The 24,375-nt window shown below is 34.6% G+C and overlaps 4 protein-coding genes across 7 annotated transcripts; 1 reads left to right on the top strand and 3 right to left on the bottom strand.

Moving 5' to 3' along the window:
- Positions 1–704: 704 nt before the first annotated feature.
- LOC112524279 lies at positions 705–6,645 on the bottom strand. The gene is made up of 10 exons (XM_025134043.1): positions 6,621–6,645; positions 6,219–6,341; positions 5,784–6,133; positions 3,243–3,401; positions 3,099–3,164; positions 2,532–2,624; positions 2,314–2,457; positions 1,859–1,966; positions 1,709–1,760; positions 705–1,145 (listed from the first exon to the last, which is right to left on the bottom strand). The coding sequence occupies exons 1-10, from the start codon at positions 6,643–6,645 to the stop codon at positions 1,012–1,014; spliced, it is 1,254 nt and encodes a 417-aa protein (XP_024989811.1). The 3' UTR covers positions 705–1,011.
- A 1,308-nt stretch (positions 6,646–7,953) lies between these two features.
- On the bottom strand, positions 7,954–11,838 carry LOC112524694. 3 transcript variants are annotated; one of them, XR_003070413.1, is made up of 5 exons: positions 11,702–11,838; positions 11,361–11,549; positions 11,227–11,272; positions 10,788–10,951; positions 7,954–8,261 (listed from the first exon to the last, which is right to left on the bottom strand). XR_003070413.1 is itself a non-coding variant. In XM_025134640.1 (4 exons), exons 2-4 carry the CDS (start codon positions 11,475–11,477, stop codon positions 10,881–10,883), a joined length of 234 nt encoding a protein of 77 aa, XP_024990408.1. In that variant the 5' UTR covers positions 11,478–11,549; positions 11,702–11,838; the 3' UTR covers positions 10,755–10,880. The 3 variants fall into 3 exon arrangements, 2 of the variants coding, with proteins under 2 accessions (XP_024990408.1, XP_024990409.1); XM_025134640.1 differs by lacking the exon at positions 7,954–8,261 and having other exon boundaries at positions 10,755–10,951; XM_025134641.1 differs by lacking the exons at positions 7,954–8,261; positions 11,702–11,838 and having other exon boundaries at positions 10,755–10,951; positions 11,361–11,620.
- A 2,066-nt stretch (positions 11,839–13,904) lies between these two features.
- On the bottom strand, positions 13,905–17,402 carry LOC112524119. The gene is made up of 4 exons (XM_025133774.1): positions 16,834–17,402; positions 15,284–15,491; positions 14,243–14,677; positions 13,905–14,172 (listed from the first exon to the last, which is right to left on the bottom strand). Exons 1-4 carry the CDS (start codon positions 17,333–17,335, stop codon positions 14,061–14,063), a joined length of 1,257 nt encoding a protein of 418 aa, XP_024989542.1. The 5' UTR covers positions 17,336–17,402; the 3' UTR covers positions 13,905–14,060.
- Positions 17,403–18,814: 1,412 nt separating this feature from the next.
- Positions 18,815–24,017, top strand: LOC112524169 (zinc finger transcription factor YY1-like). 2 transcript variants are annotated; one of them, XM_025133860.1, is made up of 6 exons: positions 18,815–19,041; positions 20,735–20,793; positions 21,136–21,338; positions 21,468–21,557; positions 22,175–22,318; positions 23,250–24,017. In XM_025133860.1, exons 1-6 carry the CDS (start codon positions 18,956–18,958, stop codon positions 23,811–23,813), a joined length of 1,146 nt encoding a protein of 381 aa, XP_024989628.1. In that variant the 5' UTR covers positions 18,815–18,955; the 3' UTR covers positions 23,814–24,017. The 2 variants fall into 2 exon arrangements, with proteins under 2 accessions (XP_024989628.1, XP_024989627.1); XM_025133859.1 differs by having other exon boundaries at positions 23,247–24,016.
- The last annotated feature ends 358 nt before the right edge of the window (positions 24,018–24,375 follow it).

Here is a 24,375-nt window from a genome sequence, read left to right as displayed (position 1 = left end):
TGGGCCACAAGTTTTAAATTATTTGGTTAAAAAATGCAATACTGATAAATAAACGAAACTATACCGTGTTTTCTAAAACTTAATATGTAAATTGTAACGTAGCGAGATACATCTCGTTTTTAATATTTTGTTTTGTTGATGTTATAATACGATTTTATATGGTTTTCAGAAAAACGATAATATTTTTTATTTTTGAATAAAATATAAATTTGAAGAGATCATAAAATTTTGGAAAAAAAATGTCGATATTGGTATCAGATTAACTATTTAAAAGTTCTCGTTTTGTTGTGTAATTTTTATAATTCATTTTTTTATTATAATTTAATTTAGGTTTAATAACGAAGTTATTTTAATTTTGATTTAATAATATAATTTTTTATAAATATAATAATTAAGTATTTTGTTATAACACAATGATTATCTTAAATATATTTTAGATTTTTTAATATTTAAAATGAAATGTTTATCCTTTATTTGATTATTTTTATCTGCAGTTAGTTACACGAATCCAAATATGGAGCTTTAATAAGTTGTACTTAAACATTATTTTTCTACACCGTGTTACATTACTTTACATTATTTTTCTCACTTAGACCTTTTTTTCATAACCAAACATCAACGTTACAAAACAACACAAAATATAAAACAACCCGATGGATAATACCCATTTCATCCTCCGACATTTTCATTTCCATTCTTATTTCTTAAAACGAACCGAACTTCCATTCATTATATACTGTAACATTTCGTTACAACAAAATAACCTTATACAATTGATGTTTAAACACATATTGTACGTATTACTAACAATAAAATCAAACGAATACAGTAAATCTCACGTAAAATAAGATCTGGAATGGTAAGATATACGCGCTGTTGAGAATGGATCATCAAACTTGCATCATATAACTATCAATTGTCAAAAATAGAAAAATAATATCATGTCGGCGTTCTTTCTATCGATCAGAACGGCGGCAAATCATTTGATTTGCAAAGAAACGGGTAATTACTTCATCCTGCTGAAACTTGGGTTGAAGGCGGAAGTCTGTTTAGCTCGAAAACGGCATTGACTGTTGGCTTTGACTTTCCGTTCAGCCCGTGTTGACCAAACTGTTGGTCGACCTCCTCCTCCTGGACCTGACCAACTGTTTCACTTGGCAAAAAGTATAAGCAAATGATTGACCATTTGTCAAATATTTAAAATGTCTTTCGATGAAAACAAATAAAAGAAATTTGTGGATCGAGATCAATATCATTGGTTTTTATACAACGATCATAATGGGCAGATGAGTAGCTTTAAGATTGATCGACTTTTTAAACCATCATACTTGGATACAGGAGTGTTTCTTTATGGCTTAATCGTCAAGCGGTCAAGCCATTAAGCCAAAATGGCTAATATATGGAAGCAAGGACCCTTCACTTGTCCCCATTAAGCCATCTCAAACAAATTAATACCAGAAATAATCCAATACACTCTCTTTGCCTCTCTCAAACCCATCGGTCCCTCATATAGACAAATTTATCATCCAGACAGACAACTTAACTCTTACATGACTTAACGGAGAAAAAAAGTAAACAGCCCTTTAACATCTTAGTTAAAAAATCACAGTTTTCATGAACAAAGTAGCATAAATTTGCTCGCAATAAGAAAAAAGAAACAGAGAAACCCAAAAACGGAGTCGTTTCATGAAGAGAAAAGAAGTCTGACCTGCAAGAACAACCGCTAAGTTGGCCTGAGCATCAGCATCGGAGTTTAAGTCCTTCGGGAACATATAGAAGAAGAAATTTTCAAATATTAACAACCATAAAACGGAGAGTAAACGTAGCATTTAAAGCAATGAACTCAAAGTGATGGTACCCTTAAGACATGATTGATCTTGAAAAAGAGAAACTGATCCTTGAGTCTCTTTGCTTCTTCATACCACTTGATAATGTTTTCATGTCTCACCCTCCATAGACCTTGAATCTGTACCAAATAAGCTTTCTTTTTAGTACAATCATGTTTTGCTGCAATAAGATGGTAAACCAAAATGGTTTTCAGCATGCTGCATTTTGAGGAAATTAGGGCAGATGATGTGAAAGAAAATGTTGAATCATAGCCTCAAGATGGAAGAAATCATCCCATATGAATGTACTGATTAAGGGTGAATTTGGTATACAGGACAGGACAGGACATGACATGACAGCACAGAATGTGACCTTTTGTCCCACATATGGTGCGGCAATTAGACTGGGACCAGACTGGAGTGAGTGAGACAAAAATGAAAACGAAACCCACAAAAACGAGGAAATGAAGAAAATAGCATGAGGCACCTGCATGCAAACAAGTTTGGAATCACCAAAAACATGTATACTTGTGAATCCTTTGCTAAGAGCATAACGCAAACCCAAAATCATAGCTCGATATTCAGCAACATTATTAGTTGCTATACCCAAACCTTCACGCAATCTACAAAACTAAAGAAAGAGGTAGAACAGTTAAAGATTATAAGAAAAGAAACAACAAAATCCCAAAAAATTGCAGGGTATACCAAACTTCCATCAGCAGTTCGTAGCACGGCTCCTGCCCCAGATTGTCCTGGATTTCCTTTACATGCACCATCAAACTCAAGAATACAAGCACGCTGTCAATTAACGATGGATTAATTAGGTCAGAAAGCAATAAACTTATAGCAAAGCTGCAGAAATTAAGAATGTAAGCATAGGCAGGTTCAAATGAAAACCGTAAATATTTTGAGAACATGAGAACCAACTATTCATGCTTTATTCATGATGAATATCATGATAGATGTAACACCCCAAAGCCCAAAGCCCAAAGCAACGGCCTGGCCCAATAACTTCGGATCCAACATAAAACCATAGTGAAAGTTATTGATAGCCCTCAAATCCCATTTTCTATCCATGTGGGGCGAGCTATTACAATGAAAATGCATGATATTCACGATGAATAATACTCAGAATATGATTATTAAGAGTTATTCATCATGAATAATACATAAAATAGTTGGTTCTCAGGTTCTTTATGGTTCTGGTTTGAACTCTCCTCTGTATGTATAACAATTGAAATGTTGTGTCATTAACCTGAAACACCAACTTACCCCAGTTTGCGACCCCAAAACTTCCTGAAATATTATTTCGGGTTCATCAATGGAAACATGTGGATGATGCACATAGAAGATAATTATATTGAATTAAGCAGTTAAAGCTATCTTGTTTACATTTAAAGTTGTAGTGCATCTTACCTGAAAAGGGCATGGGACAAGTCTTCCAAATAGCTCTTCTCTCCAATCTTTGGCTCTGATGGAATAAAGAGCGTCTTTAAGCCCACAAGAGACCAAATATTCCTCAGCTTCCTTGGGCATGGTGCAACCTTTGTACACACTGACAGGAGGATCACATACCTATCGGGAAAACACACACGAAAATCTATTTAAACGTTATGCACGAAACATTTAAAGTGCTACATATTAGGCGGAACTTGAAGCACATCCTGATGACCATCGGCTGAAAGACTACAATTACCAAGAACCTTTGATACAGCTTCTACATGGATATCCTAGCTTGGATATATATACATACACACACACACACACACACACATATATATATCTAGAAAGATAATCAAATGAGAACCACAAAAAGGTTACAAACTTTCATCAAAAGCTATGATATAAGATATCGTTTCACACATGATTGTGTTCACCTGGCGAAAAAACTACATGTGAAACTTTTTTCTTTGGTTCACTTGGTGAAACGAAAAATAGACATAAAAAATATTCATATGGTGAAACAAATACATATGAAACTATCATATGATGAAACAACTATATGTGAAACAATATCTTAAATCATATCATTTGATAAAAAAATCATGATGAAACAACTATATGTGAAACAATATCTTAAATCATATCATTTGATAAAAAAAATCATGTAAAAATTTATTTTTAAATCGGTTCTCATGGGTTTGTAATTCTTTTGTGGTTCTCGCATGATTTGCCGCTATATATAGGGGTTGGGTCCCGATGAGAAGAAGAGTTAAAGTGAGAAGCATAAGAAGGGATCTCCCTTTAGATGACCATTAGGATGAGAAGCACCGAGATGAGATGCACCGAATCAATCCCCGTACCAAGCGCGCTTCATGGGTGGTTTTGAGATTAAAGGTAATCAAGGGTCCAGATCCCTTCTTACGCTTCTCAACTCTCCTTCTCACACAATCATTCGCCATATATAGTCCCTATATATGTAGCGTGGGGTTCCAATGAGAACAACCCTTTTTCATGACAGCTTAAGGAAAGGTGAAGATTTTCATATATTGTGTGAATGTTTGTTGTAAGAACTGTGAAGATACTTTTATATTGTGTGGAGATTACAACATTCATACAATATAATATAACATTTCAATTTTTTTGAAGGTGATGTGACAGTTACAATCTTAAAGTTATCTTCCCATGTTCTAAAAAATGTGAAAATTTCTAACATGATCCTCACTCTCTCTCTCTCTCTCTCTCTCTCTCTCTATATATATATATATATATATCTATATATATACACACACATACATATATGACTAGGCGGAGGTTCGAACAAGAATAGGCCCGGTGGTGTGTGGGCGACATGGCCTTAGGTCACCACCATCTTTGATTTAGCATCACATGTGGTGGACTATAACATCACAGACGATAGACTATAGGAGAAGGGTATTCTCGTGCTTCCATAAAACGAAGATGATCTCATTTGAACCCTTCTTTATATGACTATGTATATGTACACACCCACACATATCTATACTATATTATAAAGCATTTGACAAAAACTCTTAAAAACCATTTTTTATGCACTGATGCATATTACTTAAAATTCAAGATTACAAGTAATTTTACGTAAGTACAACTTACTAAAACTCCATTTTTAAATTCATGTAACTAACTACAGATAAACATAATCAAATACAGGATAAACATCCATTTTAAGTATAGAAAATCTAAAATATAATTAGGATAGTCATTGAGTTCTAACAGAATCATTATCTTTATAAAAAGTTGATTGTTAAGCCAAAAATAAATTATTTCACTATTTAAAGAAATTGTACAAAACAACGAAAAGTTTTAAATAGTTAATTTGATATTAATATCGATACATTTTTTCAAAATTTATTTTTATTCAAAAGTAAAAACATTATTTTTCTCAAAGCCACATAAACCATATTATATCAACAGAGACAAAAAATAAAACGAAACATTAAAAGGAAAATATATCTCGCTGCATTGCACGAGGATCATTCTAGTATGTATATATATACATATGTGTGTGTGTGTATAATAGAGTTGGATTCCGGTGAGCAAGGAAGTTATGAGAAGGTTAGAATGGATCTCCGCCCTTGGAGGATCAATTCTAATTGAAGATCAACACTCATGAGATGCACCGAGATACACCAAATCAATTCCCATGAGAGGCGCAATTCATGGGACGGGGACAAGATTAAAAGCAATTAAGGATTTAGATCATTTTTTAGGCTTCTCAACTTAACTCCTATAGGGTTTCTTGGTAGATGGAAGGAGCGGGTTTTTCACTGAAAAGGGCATGATTGGGAAAAAAATACTTTTCCGCATAAAAGTCACCTAAAAGCTTAACGAATAAGCCACTTTCTATATCATTAAACTACTAACAAATAGTTATTTATAGCTCATCAAATAGTTGCTAACAAAAACAGGCCCTAACTTAAAAGTAGAAGAAAAGGTGCTCAAAATTAAGGAAAATGAGGAGATGATAAAAGAGTATACCGAAGATCCAACTTGATTCTGACAATCAATTAAGTTATTGTACACACCAACAAGATCCCCTTTCCGTACAACAAAAAAAGCATTCTTCTCTTCCTCCACTATCGCCGCCGGTTTACAGACTTTCTTCCTCCTCTTAGACTTAACAACACCGGCGGTTTCAACAGAACAGAAGCACCGAGCACGAAACCTCGTTGAAATCAACTCGTAATTTTGTATAGATCCCAACGCAACACGATCAAATCTTCTTCTCGATGTGAAATTGGTGACTCCACAAAACGAAAACCTAACAATAGGACCAGTCGTTCTTGCAAATAAAGAGTTCATCGTCCTCCAAATCTTCTCCAGATTTTCTGCAACGATGGATTCTTCTTATCACCAACTTGAGACCTTTGCATCTATTTAACTAAAAGAAATGGATTCGGTAAGAAGATATACCCCAGATAATTGCTCCATTACTCTGAGATTTGTTGCAGTTTCTGCTACTACCATCAGACCCACAAACCCATTTACAATTTCTCGTGTTCTTCACCAAAGAAGACGTTCTTGGTCTAGACTCCACTGCAGACCACAGGATACAGGATACAGGATTTAGGATTTATCGGAGGTTTTAGATACGTAAAATATAAAAAAGAGTGAATCAAGAAAATAGTCCTCCAACTATTCCAAATATTCACTTTTGGTCCTTAAGAAAAAAAAACATCCATACTATCGGGATATTGTTAAAGAATCTTATAAAGGTTTAGGACTCTTAATTTGATTTAATTTAATTTAATTTAATGTGGTAGTTAATAATATCATATGCAACAACATATAGAGTAAGAGAGTCGTCATCGTCACCAGTAAAATTCTCCAACATTATCATTGTTTTTGACGGATAAGATCTCGATCCTTATTATGTTCATCCGATAAAGTAAATGACTCGATAAACGTCCCTCTACAATTATTTTCTAGTTCAAGTCATACGACTCAGGTATAAATGCTAATCATGAGGACTATTGTAATTTAGGTATTCAAACCGATTTCATTACAACTTTTATTTCTCTACGTCAAAATTGATTTATTAGATATCATATCAGGAAACCCTAAAAAATCTCCTTTATGTTTTTCTATATTTGAACATGATATACCAATTGTTACATATATATTTCCTGTAGATTTAAATGATGTCTTTAGATATATTTTTTTAGTTAAATGGTACAACAAATTTTGTAGAAAAATACTTTTTAATATCAATATAAAGTCAAAGAAATACACGTACCAGAAACAAACAGTCTAATTTTAGAACCCATAAAATTATGAAAATTTTGAAAATTGGTTCATTATGTACAATTTTACATTATCATTTTTTATCTATGACTTGGATATAATTTATCGATTAACATATATCTATTTCATAATATGTTTGTATTTTACATATTTTTGTTTCATAATGTGAACATTTTATATATGTTTGTTAAACAAAAAATACAACTAAAAAGTTTCACAGTGTGAACCAAATACACATCATAAAAAATAGATATGTTAATTGATATATTAAATCATAATCTTAAATAAATAAATAAAAATCATGTAAAACAATACCTTACAATAATAATTGTCGCAACTATCACAATATATGAAGTTCTCAAATGATTAAACCTCACACAAACATATTTAATTTCCAAAACAATTACTTAACAACATCAATATTCATAGCATGTTTAAAAACCACAATTCCATCACCTGTGACATGATTAGTGGGATTGTTTGTTTACCTCTTAATAGTTCTATTAAGAAAATGTCTTTGAATCTTTAAGTGATGAATTTTGTTTGGTAATTTTTTTTTGCCTCTTAATAGTTCTAAAATCCTCTAGATGATTTTGTATCATGGTTCTCCCTTAACCATTCAGCGTCTTAATTTCATTGTAAACAATTATCAAACAATTATATTTTCTTTTGCACTATATCATGAAAGCCTCTTAATCATTCTGTACCAAACCATTCAGCAACTCCCAAACAGCCCCTAACCAAACAAAGCAAATCTCACTCAAAAGTAGGATATGGAGCGTTGAGATGCACACGTCTAACTTCTACCTCAAAAGATGGAACAGTTGTATTCGAGAAGACCATGACCATTGTACAAGAGTGTGAGCAAATTAACATATGATGAGCAAAACACAAGAAAAATACATAAGAAAAAGTATCGGATAGGTACATTAACATCTCAAACTGTGATGTATAACAAACTTTATTGAGGTTAGAGAAAGTGAAACCTCAATGCAGAAGAACTTTAATACCAACTACAAAAACCAATCCATATCATCATCCTACTCTTCAATGATCAAAATTTCCCAAAAAAATTGGCAGAAAATTGTCATCAGCACAATCTAAAATTCAAAAACACTGAAAATGAAGATCAAAAGTCTAAACCATCATCTCCTGGTCAGCACTCACCAACAAAAGTCTTAAACCATTGTCAAAAGTCTAAACCATTATCTCCTGCAACACAACAAATACAAGTTGATACTAGCACAAGGACAACCATATCTAAACCAACCGAAAGAAAGTGATCACTGAGTCGGAGAACACTTATGGCGATCCAAGTGAGCTAAATAAGACCACACCAATAAAAGGCATAGTTTCTTTCAATTAGTAGYAACCTCATTATCGTCTTCTAGATCAATGAGATATCAGGTGAAATACTTGATCTCCTTCTTGAATACTGCACAATAATTGCTATTTGCTATATATAACAGTCTTGAACACTTGCTACCATTACTTAATTTGAACGTAGATTTAGCATATTTTCCTAATTTAGAGGTCTTAGATTTGTGCTATAAACTACTATCGAGTCTATCCATTCATCAATAAAGCCAATATCATATCTGAAAAGTATTATATTTTGCTCAAAATAATCTCATTTTCATATTTATCCCTTCAACGCTATCCATAACATCTTTGCAACATTACTATTAAGAACATATGGAGGAAGCAATAAGCTAAAATATTTTGAATTTGCACTTGTTTCGAACCACATTGACCAGACGAGACTTCTTTTTAGTGGTCCTGCCCATCTACCCACGATCGCCCTCTAAACAATCAGAACACTGTAAAGTCTGAAAACAAGTTTTGTACTCTATTAATTTCTCAATCCCTCTAGCCGGCAACGACTCCTTACAATTGTGCACCTACAGTACCAAATTGGTACAACCCTTAACAGTTGGTGAAGGATAAAGAGATGATAGCAAAGAAGACCAACATAGCATATTGTTCGTGCAGGACTTTACGACTTGCTAGACACGCTAATTAGTAACAGGATAAGCTTTCATCTCTAAATCACACTAATGCAATCCAAAAGCTAGAACAAGTTTCATGATACTAAAACCATGGCTTCATAATGTTTTATGTACATGTAAAACCTATCAATAAATAAAATTCCAGAGATCTGATTTACATGCTAAAGGTAAGTTACCTGCATGTTATTCGATGCATAATTCTTAATCAACCATTTGATCAAGATGCGTTCCAGATTTATGCAACTGCAATAAAACCAAACTTGCAAATTCAAAACGTTTCAACCTTCTGTTCTTCCATATACTTTTAACAATAATGCAAGATACCATGGATAACTTGCTTTAAAAGGATAAGTTTTTTGAAAACGAGATCATTCTGAGCCAAATATGATACTTTCTATCAATGAAAGAATAAACCCAATAAATAGGCTATTACTTAAACCTAAGATCCCCCGAGGAAAAAAAACGTAAACACTACATTCAAAATAAGTAACGGTACCAAGAGTGAAAGATTGTCAGATATACCAATTTTTAGACAAGACTCATAGAGAAGATCAAGTACTTCACCTTTCATTGGCAGACTCCCATTAAACCACTTATTTTGCAAAATGAGAACCTCAAGTATCAAGTAGTTTAGGCAGATCACAATGAAATAAAGACACATCAAATGCATTAGCTAATTAACATCAAGGATCACATTAGAAAAACTTTCCAGTCATCAAGGATAATGCATTTATAGCATCACTAGCACATAGGGTAATGATTTCACGACCTCAATTGTAAAGGTCTGCAACCACATTGCACATTGTTTTACCATTGTAATATGAAGCATCACATTTACCACAAGGTACATCCCTCCTCAAATGGTATAAAATCAACAGAGAGGAAAAGATTACACATTTGGAAAACACAATACTGGTTACAATATCAGATGTACCTTGCATATTTCTTTTTAATAAAGAAATGTGCACCAATTACAAAAACAAGACACAGAAAAAATTAGGTGTCCCTTGATAGCAAGGGACAATTTTCTTCTATTGTTGCACTAATTTTCTCCTTCGCATTTCCACAAACACCTAGGTGACTATTGCATAATTTTACATCTATCCTTTGGCCTGATGCACGACAAGCAACAAAGCAAAATTGAAAATTCAACTGCAAAATCAACACTAACTTATAAAACTGAACCAAGAACCAAAGCAAATCTAACACCAGATTGTAAAATCCACACAAAACAAGACAAGATCGAACGTTGGGTTGACAGTAGGAACATAGTAAATATGTGAGGTAAGAAAAAAAGAACACACAGATGTGCACCTTGGTTCAAGGGTAATCATGGAAATAAGACATCTCTGAATGGTATGGTTATCGGCTTATCGCCTATATATGAGCTATTCAAAAAGGTTTGGAATGAATTAGACGTAATTAAATTTAACCAAAGAACATTTATATTTAACCAAATCAGAGGCAGACTCTAAATGGCATCCTTGAACTGTAATCAAACAATACCTAAAAAGTGAAAAGGGACTCCTAATCATTCTATAGAAAATCATTAAGAATATATGGAAAAAAACTACGCATTCATGTAAGATATGTTAATGCTATCAAAGAACTGCGTGCATATACGTTATTGCCACACAACTTCGTATATATGGATTTGTTGATCCTCCATCCATCTCATGAATTGGTTAATTTGATCCTAAACAAGTCGGGAAGGTTATATAAAACATACCTATCTCCAAATTGGATGAAAAAGTCAAGTCAACTGTTCTCTATAACAACAATAAGAAAATGCGACACAAAAATCCGAATAGGTAAATGTTCATTAATTTCCACCATGTGTGTGCCTTTTGACACTTTGTCTTCTCTCATTGCAGGTTTTGAGATCTTGAACCTCTGTCAATGCATAATGTAAACAAGTTAGAATATTGTTAGAACTCGAAAACAATCAACAAGTATTACATGAAATTTTATCGAAGATCGTTTAAGTGACTTTTTGAAACCTACACCTCATATCTACAAAACACATACATACTATTTTCCAAAGAGGTATTACAGATTAAGAAATGGATGCAAATATGATCACCATTGATGTTTTGATGGCAAACATGAAACAAAAACACACCCTTGTTTATTTGTGGAGTGAGATTAGGAAGAAACAAGGAGCATACCTTTCTGGCAAGCCTTCCAGTTTCTATTGGAATTGACAAGACAATCCTGCAATATTTTGTAAACATGAAATTTCTTATTTCGCTTTTAGGGTTTTGCAATCTCTAGTAAATGAAGAATTGGACCACATTTTTACTTGTAATAGTAAATACAGAGAAGAGCATTGTTGGAGCTGTTTGACGTTCTCATCATCTTCATCTGCATCGCTCTTGTGAACCGGCGATGGCGGCAGTGTGTTCGGTTGTGGATCCATTTTTCCTTTGGGCTCTTTCACTTCTAGGTCTATGGCTCAGCACTTAGACTTATTTTGAAGAAAAATCGAACCCTAGAATTGAAATTAAGAAATGTTGATCGCCACACGGAAACCGTATAAATTAGGATACTTCTGAAACCAGGATAACTAATTTGAAAATTGTTTCAATGAGAAGGTAGAATATATGTATGTAAGCAGATAGACGTAAAACGTAGTAAACGTACCAGATAGAAGAAGGGAAGCAGGTAGGACGGGAGAGTTCGTTTCCTGCGTCTTCTGATGGGAAGGAGGAGGGCAGCGATGCCCTAGATACGGATGATGGAGGAGAGGAGAGCAGCGGTGCTCTAGAGGCGACGGAGGACGGAGGGAGAGGAAAGCAGCGGTGAGCTACAGGCGACGGAGGTCGGAGGGAGAGGATCGTAGCGGTGCGCTACAGGCGACGGAGGACGGAGGTCGAGGATCGCAGCGGTGCGCTATAGGCGACGGAGGACGGAGGTAGAGGATCGCAGCGGTGCGCTATAGGCGACGGAGGAGGGAGGAGGGAGGAGAGCAGCGACGAGCGACGGTAGGGTTTTCAAGGGAGTGTTTGGGAGGAGAGGAGGGCATGCGTCTAAAAAAGAAGTCAAATAGATTCAAACGTACTCTTAGAGAAGAGTAAATTACGACTTTGGTCCCTGGGTTTTAACATTTTTTAAGACTAATAAAGTCCCTAGACTTTAATTTAACCATGGATAAAGTGGTATCATTAAAAATCATGTGAAAAAGAGAGTTTATTATAAGAAATAATGCGAACCTTTAAACTCATGGTGATATTTAGGTTATGCTCAGCAAAGTAGCTGATAAGGTAGATGTTAAACAAATCATGTTTGAAAAAATTAACCGTTAAATATGGATATCCAACCCGTTATGCGAGTCGATTAATCTTAGGGCGACCACCTGCTTTGCAAATAGCCTGGAGTCACCACATTCCACAAGCGGTATGGGGACGTAAAAAGAGGATCCTATCAACTTGTTCTGACCTGGAATAATAAGCTCATGAGTTTGGTCTTACTTCACTGACATCCATGCCCAGACTGATAAACTATTCATACCAAAAGGGTATGCCAAAAGCGAGAGAAACCCATCCTTTTTTTTCCTTTTTACGTCCCCATGCCCTCTAATTCTATGAATTTTTTTAGAATACTCTTTTCTTCAATATCATTTAAAAAAGTTTCAGATTACCTTTTGACTTTTGGAGCCAAACTCAAACCAATCATACATCATTCTTGTGATTCTTTTATTTTAATTTGTTTTCGTAATTATACATATCATTTACTTTTTTCTTTTTGGAACTTCAATGGTAACTCATTTAAATAAATGATCCTAAAAAGGCGTTCACAAAGCACGTCATGAATCCACAACTTCCATTAACCACAAATAAGTAATGGTTTATTTGACAGTTATTAAATAGTATAAAATGATTAATTGATCATAATAATTAAGAAACTTTTATAATGTAATGTAAAATGAAATATAATTGTTTGGTAATAATTCAAAATGAAATTAGGGTGTTGAATAGTTAAAGGAAACTCATGATACAAAATCGTTCAGAACGTTTTAGCACCATTAAAAGACAAAAAAAAAAGTTTGTCAAACAAAATTCAACTTTTAGCGATTCAGATATTGCTTCTTAATGAAACTATTAAGAGGTAAACAAACAACCCCTTAAGTCCGTCTACTAATTTTTTAAAATTTAAAAACTAAAATCTTTAAAAAAATTACATTTATAGATATTTCAATAGTAATCATATTATTAACGTATTATATAATTTTAGCATCATAATACAATTTTAAATAAAACTTTACATAAAACAATGGTAACCCAACATCAGTGATATGAATGAAAGAAATAATCATTTATCTCTCTTTAGTTTTCGATAACTATATAAACTTGGAATTTTCTATGTTATCTCTATTTTAGAGAATCTTTTGAAGCAAAATATAAAACAAAATTTCTATTTTATGTGTTTTATAAAAATAATTTGTTGGAGATGCTCACAACTTTTATAAGTTCTTCTTTTCCAAAATAATAAGAGTATACAAGTTTATTTGTCATATATAAATATTATATACTTTAAAAAAAATCAAACTAATACGTGTTTATACAAGTAAGAGCATTTTCAACAAATTTATTTAAAATAAAGAATCAAAAGTCAAAATCTATAAAGAAAATTTATATTCATCTTAACAACTTCTATATTTTGGATATTACAATATAAATATATTAAACAACTTAAATCAGGTTATATACCAAAAACTAAAAAATATTACATTAAAAATATCAAACAACGCAAACAACTCCATATAAAAACCGTGCATATGGCCATGGTATGGCACAGACTTGACGTGGCACCAAAGACAAGCCTCGATCAACGACACACCACGACAGTATTCGTAACCAGCCTTTTAAAACACTGCTTAAAATAAAGAATCAATGGAAAGTCAAAAACATTGAATATCAAACTATTCAACTTTACCACTACAATGAACAGTCACCAAGATTCTCATATTTCTACAGAATACAAAAAACAAAATCTCTTTCTTTCACTGAACTTGATCAGCAACCACCTCTGTTCCTTTGGCAACAGCCATGGCAGATTTGCCACCATATTTTGAAAAAACACCAGAAAGCAAAGCCTTCTCCTTCATCTTCAACCTGCACCATCAACACATTGTTAACCACCGAACTAAAAACGGGTTTATTATGTAAAACACGAAACGTCGACCTGTTTGCAGATCCGGGAATGTTCAGTTTCGGTGTATTCTCTCCTTTCCGTTTAGCCGTCATCACCTTCTTCCCCTTTTCTCTAACTTTCTTCGGTTTCTTTGATGGCTCTGAACCTGTTTCAGGTTCCTGTTTTTCTTGAACCACATCATCATGATTTTTCGGTTTCTCATCATCCTCATCATTGGTTATTGATACAAGATCATCATCTCTTGTATCATCGCCATTACTGAACTTATCGAAAGCAGCATCCTCCACGTATGGGTCTAATGGTATTTCAGTAACAGGATCCGAAATTGGAAGAGGGTTTCCTGTTTTATGAACGGACGGTTTAATCAAAACTGGATTCGGGGAGCTTGATTTCATTATCTCACATTTGATTTGCTTCTGAACCTTGCCAAAAGCAATGGGCTGTGTAGAAAACGTATTCACAAATCTGACAAAAGACATGCTTCAGCATCAAGAGCGATCTTGCATAAAAGTTTTGATATTTGAGATCAAAATCATAGACGGACCTAGAGGGGTGGTTAGGTGGCACGTGCCACCGTATTGTTCCACCGTGGTAAGGTAAAAAAAATTAGGTTCGTGAAAGGTGCAACCGTTTTATTCTAGAAGGTGCAACCGTTTTATATGGTGCCACAGTATCCAAAAATTATTGGGTCCGTTTCTATTCAAAATGATTGGTTTTTACTACAAAATTTATTCGACTATTTGTTAGGGGAAAGTTCAAATGAGAACCATAAATATTTTGAAAACATGGAAACCAATTACTTATGTATTATTCACAATGAATAACCTTATTAAAATAATCATTAACATTATACATCATGAATATCATTCATTTTTATCATTAGTTTCGTGTATTTTCATTATGTAATTTTCTTCATGAATATCTATCACAACATTCATCATGAATAAAATATGGATGGTTGGTTCTGTACGGTTGCCATTACGACGAAATAAGAGAACCCTGTGGGCACGGAACAACAGTATCAACTTGTAACGACGATAATGGTACATAGGTAATTGTAACTTGAGGTACCTGTTTGCTTCCTTCTCAGACTTGAAATCAACAAAGGCAAAGCCCTTGCAAACAGGTTCCCTGGTCTTTTCGTTCCCAGAAACGGCTGGAATTATGTTGGTAATTCCAGAAAACGGTTTAAAAGCCGCTTGCAAGTCTCTGTGAATGTTCTTTTTCTTAGGAAGGTGAACCAATCGTACACGAACTCCATTTGGAGCGACTTCATTCACTGGAAAACAACAACAATAATAATAAGACGATATGGAACATTAATCTTTCTGGCAAAACCTCTACTTCAGTCACTATGGTTTTCTGCTTTTAACAATCTGATCAGTATGGTTTAGTTATGCATGCCATAGTTTCGTAGACAACAGACCTGTGAAATTTTGGATGTGCAATGAACGTAATGGTACCATTGTTAAGGAAACTAAGGGGTTGTTCGGTTGTTTTTCTATTAATCCCTGTATGGATAAAGCTGTCTGTCTGTATGGATTACTTTGTCTGTATAGATTATGCTAAATTGACTAAATCGCCCAAAATGTGAAATTTCAGTTCCTTGTTTGCAATAAGATGGATGTATAGTGCAACAACATGACATGTAAAAGACAAACAATCTTAGAAACATTAATTTTCTCCGTTTACATGATATTTGATGATCTGTATAGAAACCCAAGGTCTACCACTCTGGTACTGTACACCCTAGTACAATCTGTGCCCGTCTAGCCCCCTCTAAACACCAACAATATGTTCCTGTCTAGCCTTCATCGGAGTGGGCGTGTTGGAGTCTCACATGGCTAAACTAGAACCATTTCTTTTAAGTATATGTTGGAACCTCCCTTCTCTCCTCAAAGACGATCCTGGAGGGTAATCTAACTGGGTTCCTCGTATTTTCACATAATAGAAGCAGTAATATACTAAAGCTTCTACATGTGCATAGCAAACCCCAATTGGTTTAATATAAAAGGCCCAAAAATGACACTACTTCGCAACCTCCCATGTTCGGTTGGCTTGGGGAACAAATATTGCCTTGTAAAGGGCTGAATACCTCCTCTATCATCCGTGTTTTAAAACTGTCAGTCCAAGTGTGGATAAAACTGACAATATCTGGTATGGTTGGCCAGAATATTACAATTTATTATTCACCATAGCATAGTACGGTTTATGTTTGGTTGGTTTTCTATCAAGGTCCACACGAATAAAGTTGTCAGTGTTGATCTGTCTGTATAGATTGAGAGGGTTTTTTTATATATGGAACGAGTGTGTTCTTTAAATTGGAAGGGACATGTTTAGAAAAAACTTGGCATAAAGCTCCTCCATATAACTTTCTATATCATAAACCAATGCCAAACAGTGATGCATAGCTGTTAGTCCCATTAACCACATTAAGCTGCTGCTAACAAACAGGCCCTTCTCAATGCAGTCATTACATATTCCTCTAAAATTTTCAGATATCACATCAATTTTGAAATTAAAAACAAAACATTTTGACTATGTTCTTAACGTTTGCAAATACGGAATTCAAGAAAAGAGAAGATTCACAAACAATTATGAATAAGTTGAATAAACTAAACCTTTCTGTTTTGGAAGCTTTCCTTTAGGGTTTCCATCTTCGGGATTGTTCTTGAGGTTAGTAACATTGGCAAGCTGAGCAACCCTACTCTGCTCCAATTCCTCCATTAATTTATCCTCGATGCTCGTATCATAAACTTTCCCTTCACCAAACCCTCGTGGTTTGTTCTGAGTCCACTCTCTCATGTTCCTCAATGGAACAACAATCCCTTCGTCCTCCTCTTCGTCTTCGTCTTCATCTTCTTCTTCGAATTCCCCCTCAAATTCATCTTCGAAATCGAAATTCTCCGTTCCAGGCATGCTGATTTCGCCTTTAACTGGCGTTCTCGAGGCAAAAACAGGGTAAGCAGATGGTAATTTGATATGAAATGAGAGTAAATGGAGTTTGGGAGGTTGGATTGAGAAAAAAGAAAGGTGGATTTTGTTGGGGTGGTGAAGGGGGGCGGTGGGGGCAAAGGGGATTGGAAAAAGGGTTTTGGGTTTTTGAAGAACTCCATTGTTCATGGTGGCTATTGATGATTGAGAAGTCTGTAATTCGTAAGAGTGAATTTGAGAAGATGAAGCTGTGAAGGATTCACCGAACTTCAGTTTGCAGGTCCTTATTCGAAATCAATTTTTTCATGGATAATGTTATGTTCTTTAAAAGGAGTAAAGTTCAATTTTGGTCCCTTAAAATTTTAGTTTTTTTATAGACACCGTTCTTAAATTTTAAAAACTCGGGTTTAATCCATCATATTTGTCAATTTTTAATGGTTTTGGTTTATTTGTTTAACGGTCGTTAACTTTCTTCGTTAAGTCTAATCAAAAGAGATATTTTATTCATTCACTGTTTTCGTTAATATTGAAATTAAAAATCATATTATATTTTTAATTTTAAAATGTAAAACAAAAAAAAAAAAAAAAAAAAATGAAAGGTAGTGATTATCTTTTTTTTTCTACAATTTACATTTAAATAATTATGATATGTTTTTTTAATTTTGATATAAAAATTAAGAAAGTAGTAAAAATGACTAAGCACCCCTTTATTTAGCTGAATTAACGGAAAAAATTAGTGAACGTCATATAGGGGGCCAAAATCATTGGGAGTTAACAAATTGAGGGACCAAATCCAAAATTTTAAACTTTAGAAACGATGTTCATTAAAAATTACAAATATTAGGGATCAAAATTGAACTTTACTCATTTAAAAATGTAAACTAATTCCCAATAGGACGATACAATGCATAATTTCAAAAGAGCAAAGTTCGGATTTAGTCCCTAAATTTATTCATTTTTAACAAATTTAGTTTCTAATCTTATTTATTATAGATTTGTTTTCGACGTATGTAAAATCAAATTGTTGGTTTTTCTAACTAACACCCGTTAAGGTAGTATGTCGAGTCCAGTTAAATGAGAGACATTTTAGCTATTGTATTTTGGATTTAAATTTTGAATTCGAATTTGGTGACTGTAACAGGAAGTGTAGGTGGAGAAAGGCCGGAGGGTCACTGGTGGAAAAGGTTTCACGAGGTGGTGAATGGTTAAAGAAGTCGGAGATTATTTATAAGTGATGAGTAGGAATGTGACATGATTTTAGTGGACTATATAAAAAGTTATAAATTGTTAATAAAAAATAAGATTAAAATATGTAAAAAAAATGAACTCCAGTTAACGATTATATGAACGTTCGTTAGAGGCAGAGATCAAAAATGACGTTAGTTGAAAAAACTAAACTCGATAATTCTGCCCACTTCAGTCGCAAATTTGTATTGAATGAAAATTAAGAGCCAAATTTATCAAAAATGAAAATTAAGGGCCAAATTTATCAAAAATGATATAGTTTGTGGACCAAATCGGGAACTTACTTAGGGCAATAGTTTGCAATATAACCAAAGAAGAAGGGGTCTATATGTAAATAACCATAAACCGGTTATCAACCAAACTTGGATCTTGACCCGAACAACCTAAATCACAAATTCTACGCCATGCCTTCTTGCCGGTCTACAGACTTTCCGGTTTTCGTCTATTTTGTCGCCGACGCATCCCCAAATTCAACCTCCATCTATATAAATCAAAACCCTAATCCACCGACAGTCAAGTCACTGAATTCCATTAGTAGAATCACTCATTAATCCGATCACAGCTATGGAGCATCAGTCGTTCCACAATCTCTTCGAACGCCGTCCGTTGATCAAGTCCAAAACTCCTGCTGTTAAGTGGTTCAAAGAATGGTAAACCAACGAACCATCTTAATTGTGTTTATATATCGATATACATACGTTTATATCTGTGAGTGTGTGTGTTTGTGTATGGAGTATGTGATTGTTTGTTATTTTATGATTCTCAATTGATAAGGTTTGGTGGAAATCGAAAGGGAGAATCCGGGTAGTATTAGTAAATTAGATATGAAATACGCACTAGATTAGTTTTTTATTTTGTATTTGCACTGTGTAGAAACATTTGTTTTCTCCAATTATGTTTTTATGCAACTATTTGAATCAATAATTTTGATGTTCGTTCTTGTATCCGGGCTTTTACAATTGAACAAAGTAATAAGATACCGTCTTCTCTGGATGTTAAGGATTGGTAGGTTCATATCATCTGTTTGATTGTTGTTCTCCATACAGCACTGTTGGTTTGATATGAAAAGGGGTGTCAAAAGATGTAAAACATGCTAAAGACAAGGTCAAAGGAAAATTGGAAGACATAATAACAGGTGCGAAGAAGACAAAGGAAAATCAAATTGAAATTTCACTTAAAATGCTCTGCATTTTCTTTTATGTCACTTATGTGCATAGAGGACGAATGCAGAAAACTGTAGAAACAATTATGCATCTCTCAGTGAACCATCCTTTAACATGATTAAAGGGTTTGCAAGTGCATTGAGGTTCTCAGCTTTGAAAGGGTTGGAGAGGGAAGTCTTTTTATACAACCATTCCATTGGTCTTCTGAAAAGAGGTCTTGTGACTTGAACCTATGACCTTCTAATTACAAAGGAGTAACCTTACTGTTTGCATGGAGATTGAATGGTTGCTTCGGCTGGTTGACAACGGTTAGGGTGAAGGTCATCTTTCAAAATGATGAAGAACAACCTCCTCTGATATATTACATAGCATCTGATATCCTGCCATTATGATTATATTGAGTTATTGACGAGAAATATTGAAGGCAACAAAAGCAGCTTAAAGTGTCAGCAGTTTGGTTTTAACTTCTATGATTGAGTTGCTTAATGTTGCCTGAGAACTGAGGCTTGGTGCACCTTTTCTTTTGTTTTCTTTACCTTAAACTTTTCACAAACCAAGTGAGGATTTCAATTATATGCAAATGACTGCATTTCTCCTCCATAAGAGATTAAAAACGTATCTTGATCCACTGGTGAGGTCCTTGTCCATGAAAGAGGACTGTCAAAAGGAAAGAAAACAGAAATCCTTGCAGAGATGTTGGACAAGAAGCCTATTCAAGACTGTATACTGGACCACTGCTTTGCGGATCCAAATTTGTCAAAAAGGGGTTATTTCATATGGTTAGGGAAACTGTTTGTTTGTCCCATCTTCTTGTGTGTGAATTTCTGTTATAAACAATGGAATCTGGCTATTTTTTTTATATACTACCAAATTTATATACTATGTGATAAGAATAATAGCAACAACTTACGAATATAGGCGAATTACCGAACCATGTGAATTCCGTGTGTTTGATTTTCCATTTCTTGCAACTATTATTGTTTGTGTGATTATCAATCCAAACAAATATGTCATCCTTTGATGGTTTGGATTTTTCTATCTTCTTATTATTCTGTGGATTCCCGTTTAAATGTCATGCAAGCAATCCAATAAATTTCTCCTTCAGTTCTTCATGTGCTGGGTGTATATCTTCTTTCAGTTGTTGCCGACCTTCAGATTAACCTGGTTATTATTCGCCCAGGGTACCCCAGGATGTTGTAGCAACAGGTGGAAAATGCTTCGTTATGAAATGGGTCACAGGTTAGTAGTTATCAATCAAACAAGCAATACTTTCAGATATATTTTCTGAGGGAATTACCAGTTGCACAAAATTGTTTTTTCAACTTTCAACAAGATTAACTAAGTTCTTCCAGCTCTTCAAATTCCGACTCTCACAAGTAGTTTGATTAAGTGGGCGTGTTATAGCACTATTTGTAAGTCAGTAGCTCAGTGGTAGAGCGGTCGGCTGTTAACCGATTGGTCGCTAAAGGATTTGATATAGTTAGCCGTCATAGTGTAGTGCTTAGTTCATAGGACGAAGAGAGATTTTTTTGAGTCCCTTATACTCAGCTATTGTGCTTATTCTTGTGTATGTGCAACTAGAGGCTCAAATGAAGGCCATGAAAGAGAAGTCAAAAAATCCAGAGGCTGTACTTGAACCTGAACCCGAACCAACTACTGAAGTTCTTTTCCTCTGCAGCTACGAAGGCTGTGGGAAAACATTTATCGATGCCGGGGCTCTAAGGAAGCATTCTCATATTCATGGAGAGAGACAGTATATATGCCATTATGAGAATTGTGGAAAGGTAATCATTTCTGTATCTTTCTTTGTCATCCTAATCTTGATGATGACATATCGACATTTTATGTGGCATCAAGTATATGTTTTTTTTTGGTTAATCCATCAGCCATCGAAACTTTGGGTTATTCTGCAGAAATTTTTGGATAGCTCGAAGTTAAAGAGACATTTTCTTATCCATACAGGCGAGAGAGATTTTATTTGTCCGCATGAAGGTTGCGGTAAGGTGATTACTCTATTGCTCCCTATCAATGTCTTCCATAGTCTCTGCATCAATCCAAACCAGACCAATCCATAACTGAGAAATGGAATAAGTTAGGGGCTGTTTGGTTGGTTTTTCATTAATTCATGTATGGTTTAAATTTGTATGTGTGGATTAATCTGTCTATATGGATTGAGAAGGGTTTTGTCCAAGAGGGTCTTTTCATAAATGGAAGGAGTGTATTTTTTAAATGGGAGGGGCAGGTTTAGGAAAACTTGGCATTCTGCATAAAGCTCCCCCTGGAAGCTTACTGAATAAGCCACTACCAAACAATCAATATAACTGACTAAATAAACTACGAATCCCATTAAGCTCATCAAGCTGCTAACAAACAAGCCCTTAGTTCAGCCCAATCTTAACTGGTTCTGTACTGGACCTTGCTGGGAACCAATATTCTAAACTAGAGAAACCTAGAACTGGGATTGTTGTTTGTTGGTTCAAACCAACTTATGCAACTTCTAGTTTTTCTTGCCCACCTGTTATTTGTAGAAATTGGTTTTGGGTGGCGGTAAAACAAATTTACTGTCTTATAAATACCAACTCGGATGATCTATTTACGTCACCTCTCCATATTCTTGCAGGCGTTCTCGTTGGATTTCAACTTGAGGTCACACATGAAGACACATTCTCAAGAGAACTATCATATTTGCCCATACCAAGAATGTGGCAAGAGATATGCTCATGAATACAAGCTAAAGAATCACATTATGTCTCATCATGAAAAGGTTCGATCATCCTTTAGCTTCGTATTCATAGTTACCATTGATTTGGCACGACATTAGACTGTGACAAGACAAATAATGAGTGCGATAAAAATGCATTTTTTTCCTCTCCACCAAAATAGGTGGAACAAAAAGTTGGTAATTATTAAACTACCCATGTCAAAATGTCAAATTGAAATCCTAAAACCTTTCATAATTCTTTCACCTGCCTACCTCACTCTAAGGACTGTAAACAAAATGAATGTTCAACAAACTCTTCATGAACCATTGAGCGGGAAGTTCATTTATTTAATAAATAAACGAATATGAACAATGATCCTGCTCATTCATTTACGTTCGTGAACATTCATTCATTTGTGTTTGTTAATGTTGTTTATGTTTGTTTATATAAATATATTTATATATTATGACATTAATATGTGAAATCGTTAATTAAATTGAATTTTTAGAATTCCTTTTCTATCACTCCAATATACCCCGGTTTTTCATTTTGTTATGTTTTTTAGGAATGAAATGATGAGTAATGGTGGTATATTTGTGTTCGTTGTTTATGTTCGTTCGTTTATGGTTCGTTTAGCATCTTTGCAAACAAACATAGACGAACACGAACAAACAGATTTTCTTAACGATCAAACATGAACACAAAATATTCTGTTGTTTACTGTTTGTGTTTGTTCGTTTGTTTGGTTAAGTTAAAAGAACGAACACAAACAAGCCTCCGTTCGTGTTCGCTTGGTTTGTTTACAGCCCTACTTGCTCTCGCTAGTCCAATCCTGTCCTGCCGTATCTGCGTATTAAATGCACCCTTGCGAGAATCATGAAGTTCATATCAGTATGCGATTAATATTGGTGTTAACATTATTTTGTGTGATCATTCATCTTGTATGTACGAGACTAATTAAAAGGATATTTTTGTCTTTCAAAATTCCAGCAGAACAGCAATAACAACTTGATTGAAGTTGCGCCCAAGTACGTCCAGGTCCAACCTGTCGAAAAACCACCTCCCAAGCCACCAAAGGCGGCTGCAACCGCCACTTACGCCACTGCATCATCTGACCGCCCTTACGCCTGTCCATACGAAGGATGCGAAAAGGCTTACATACATGAATACAAGCTCAACCTCCATTTAAGACGAGAACACCCTGGTCATTTCCCTGACGATAATCCCAAAAACGCCCGTAACAAAAACAACGATACTGACATGGATGCCGGCAGTGACCACGAAGGATATGCTGTGAAACGTGGAAATGCCAAATCCCATAAACAGAACCGGCCCAAACCCACCATAAAGCTTCCGCCAGCGAAAGCTGTGAAGCGCAAGCCACCACCACCTGCTGCTGCCGCTAAGAAGCAGCCATGGCCGGTGGTTAAAGAAGTGCAGGAGGAAGAAGACAGTGAGGAGACTGAAGAAGATCGTGGCGGTGATAATGGTGAGGATGGGTGGAGGTATGGCGGTGATGATAACGACGACGACGAGGAGACCGAGTACGAGGACTAGTCTACAGGAGAAAGAGAAAATATATTTGTTTGGTCCATGGACTAAAAGTCTAAAGGATAAAAGTGTTTTTGGTTACAATGGTAATAGATTTGTTTATTTTTTTGTGTTATTTTGTAAATGTTAAACAAGGAGAAAATTTTCATCACCTGTTTAACCATGTTGGTTCTAGTCTAAGATAACTTGCTAGAAATTACATAATGTTTTTCTAAGTCTAAGGATATAAACTTATTGAAACCTTTTTCTAAAACTATATGGGATTTCTGTGTATATATATATATATAGTGTGTGTGTATAGAGAGAGAGAGAGACAGAAATAAGAACTAAAGTGAGAAACCTAAGAATGGATTTGGACCATTGATCACTTTGAATATCACCCCACCCTATGAATTGCGCTTAATAGGGGAATTGGTCATGTAACATATTTTCTTAATATTGATCTTCAATTAAGATTGATCATTTGGTGGAGATCCCTTATTATATTCTCACTGCAATTTTTTTCTCAGAGGAATCCAACCTGATAGATATATATATATATATATATATATATATATATATATATATA

Source organism: Cynara cardunculus (genome assembly GCF_001531365.2).
Source record: "Cynara cardunculus var. scolymus isolate 2C chromosome LG 13, CcrdV1, whole genome shotgun sequence".
In the NCBI taxonomy this organism is placed as follows: domain Eukaryota; kingdom Viridiplantae; phylum Streptophyta; class Magnoliopsida; order Asterales; family Asteraceae; genus Cynara; species Cynara cardunculus.
This window is presented reverse-complemented; position numbering and strand designations above follow the sequence as displayed.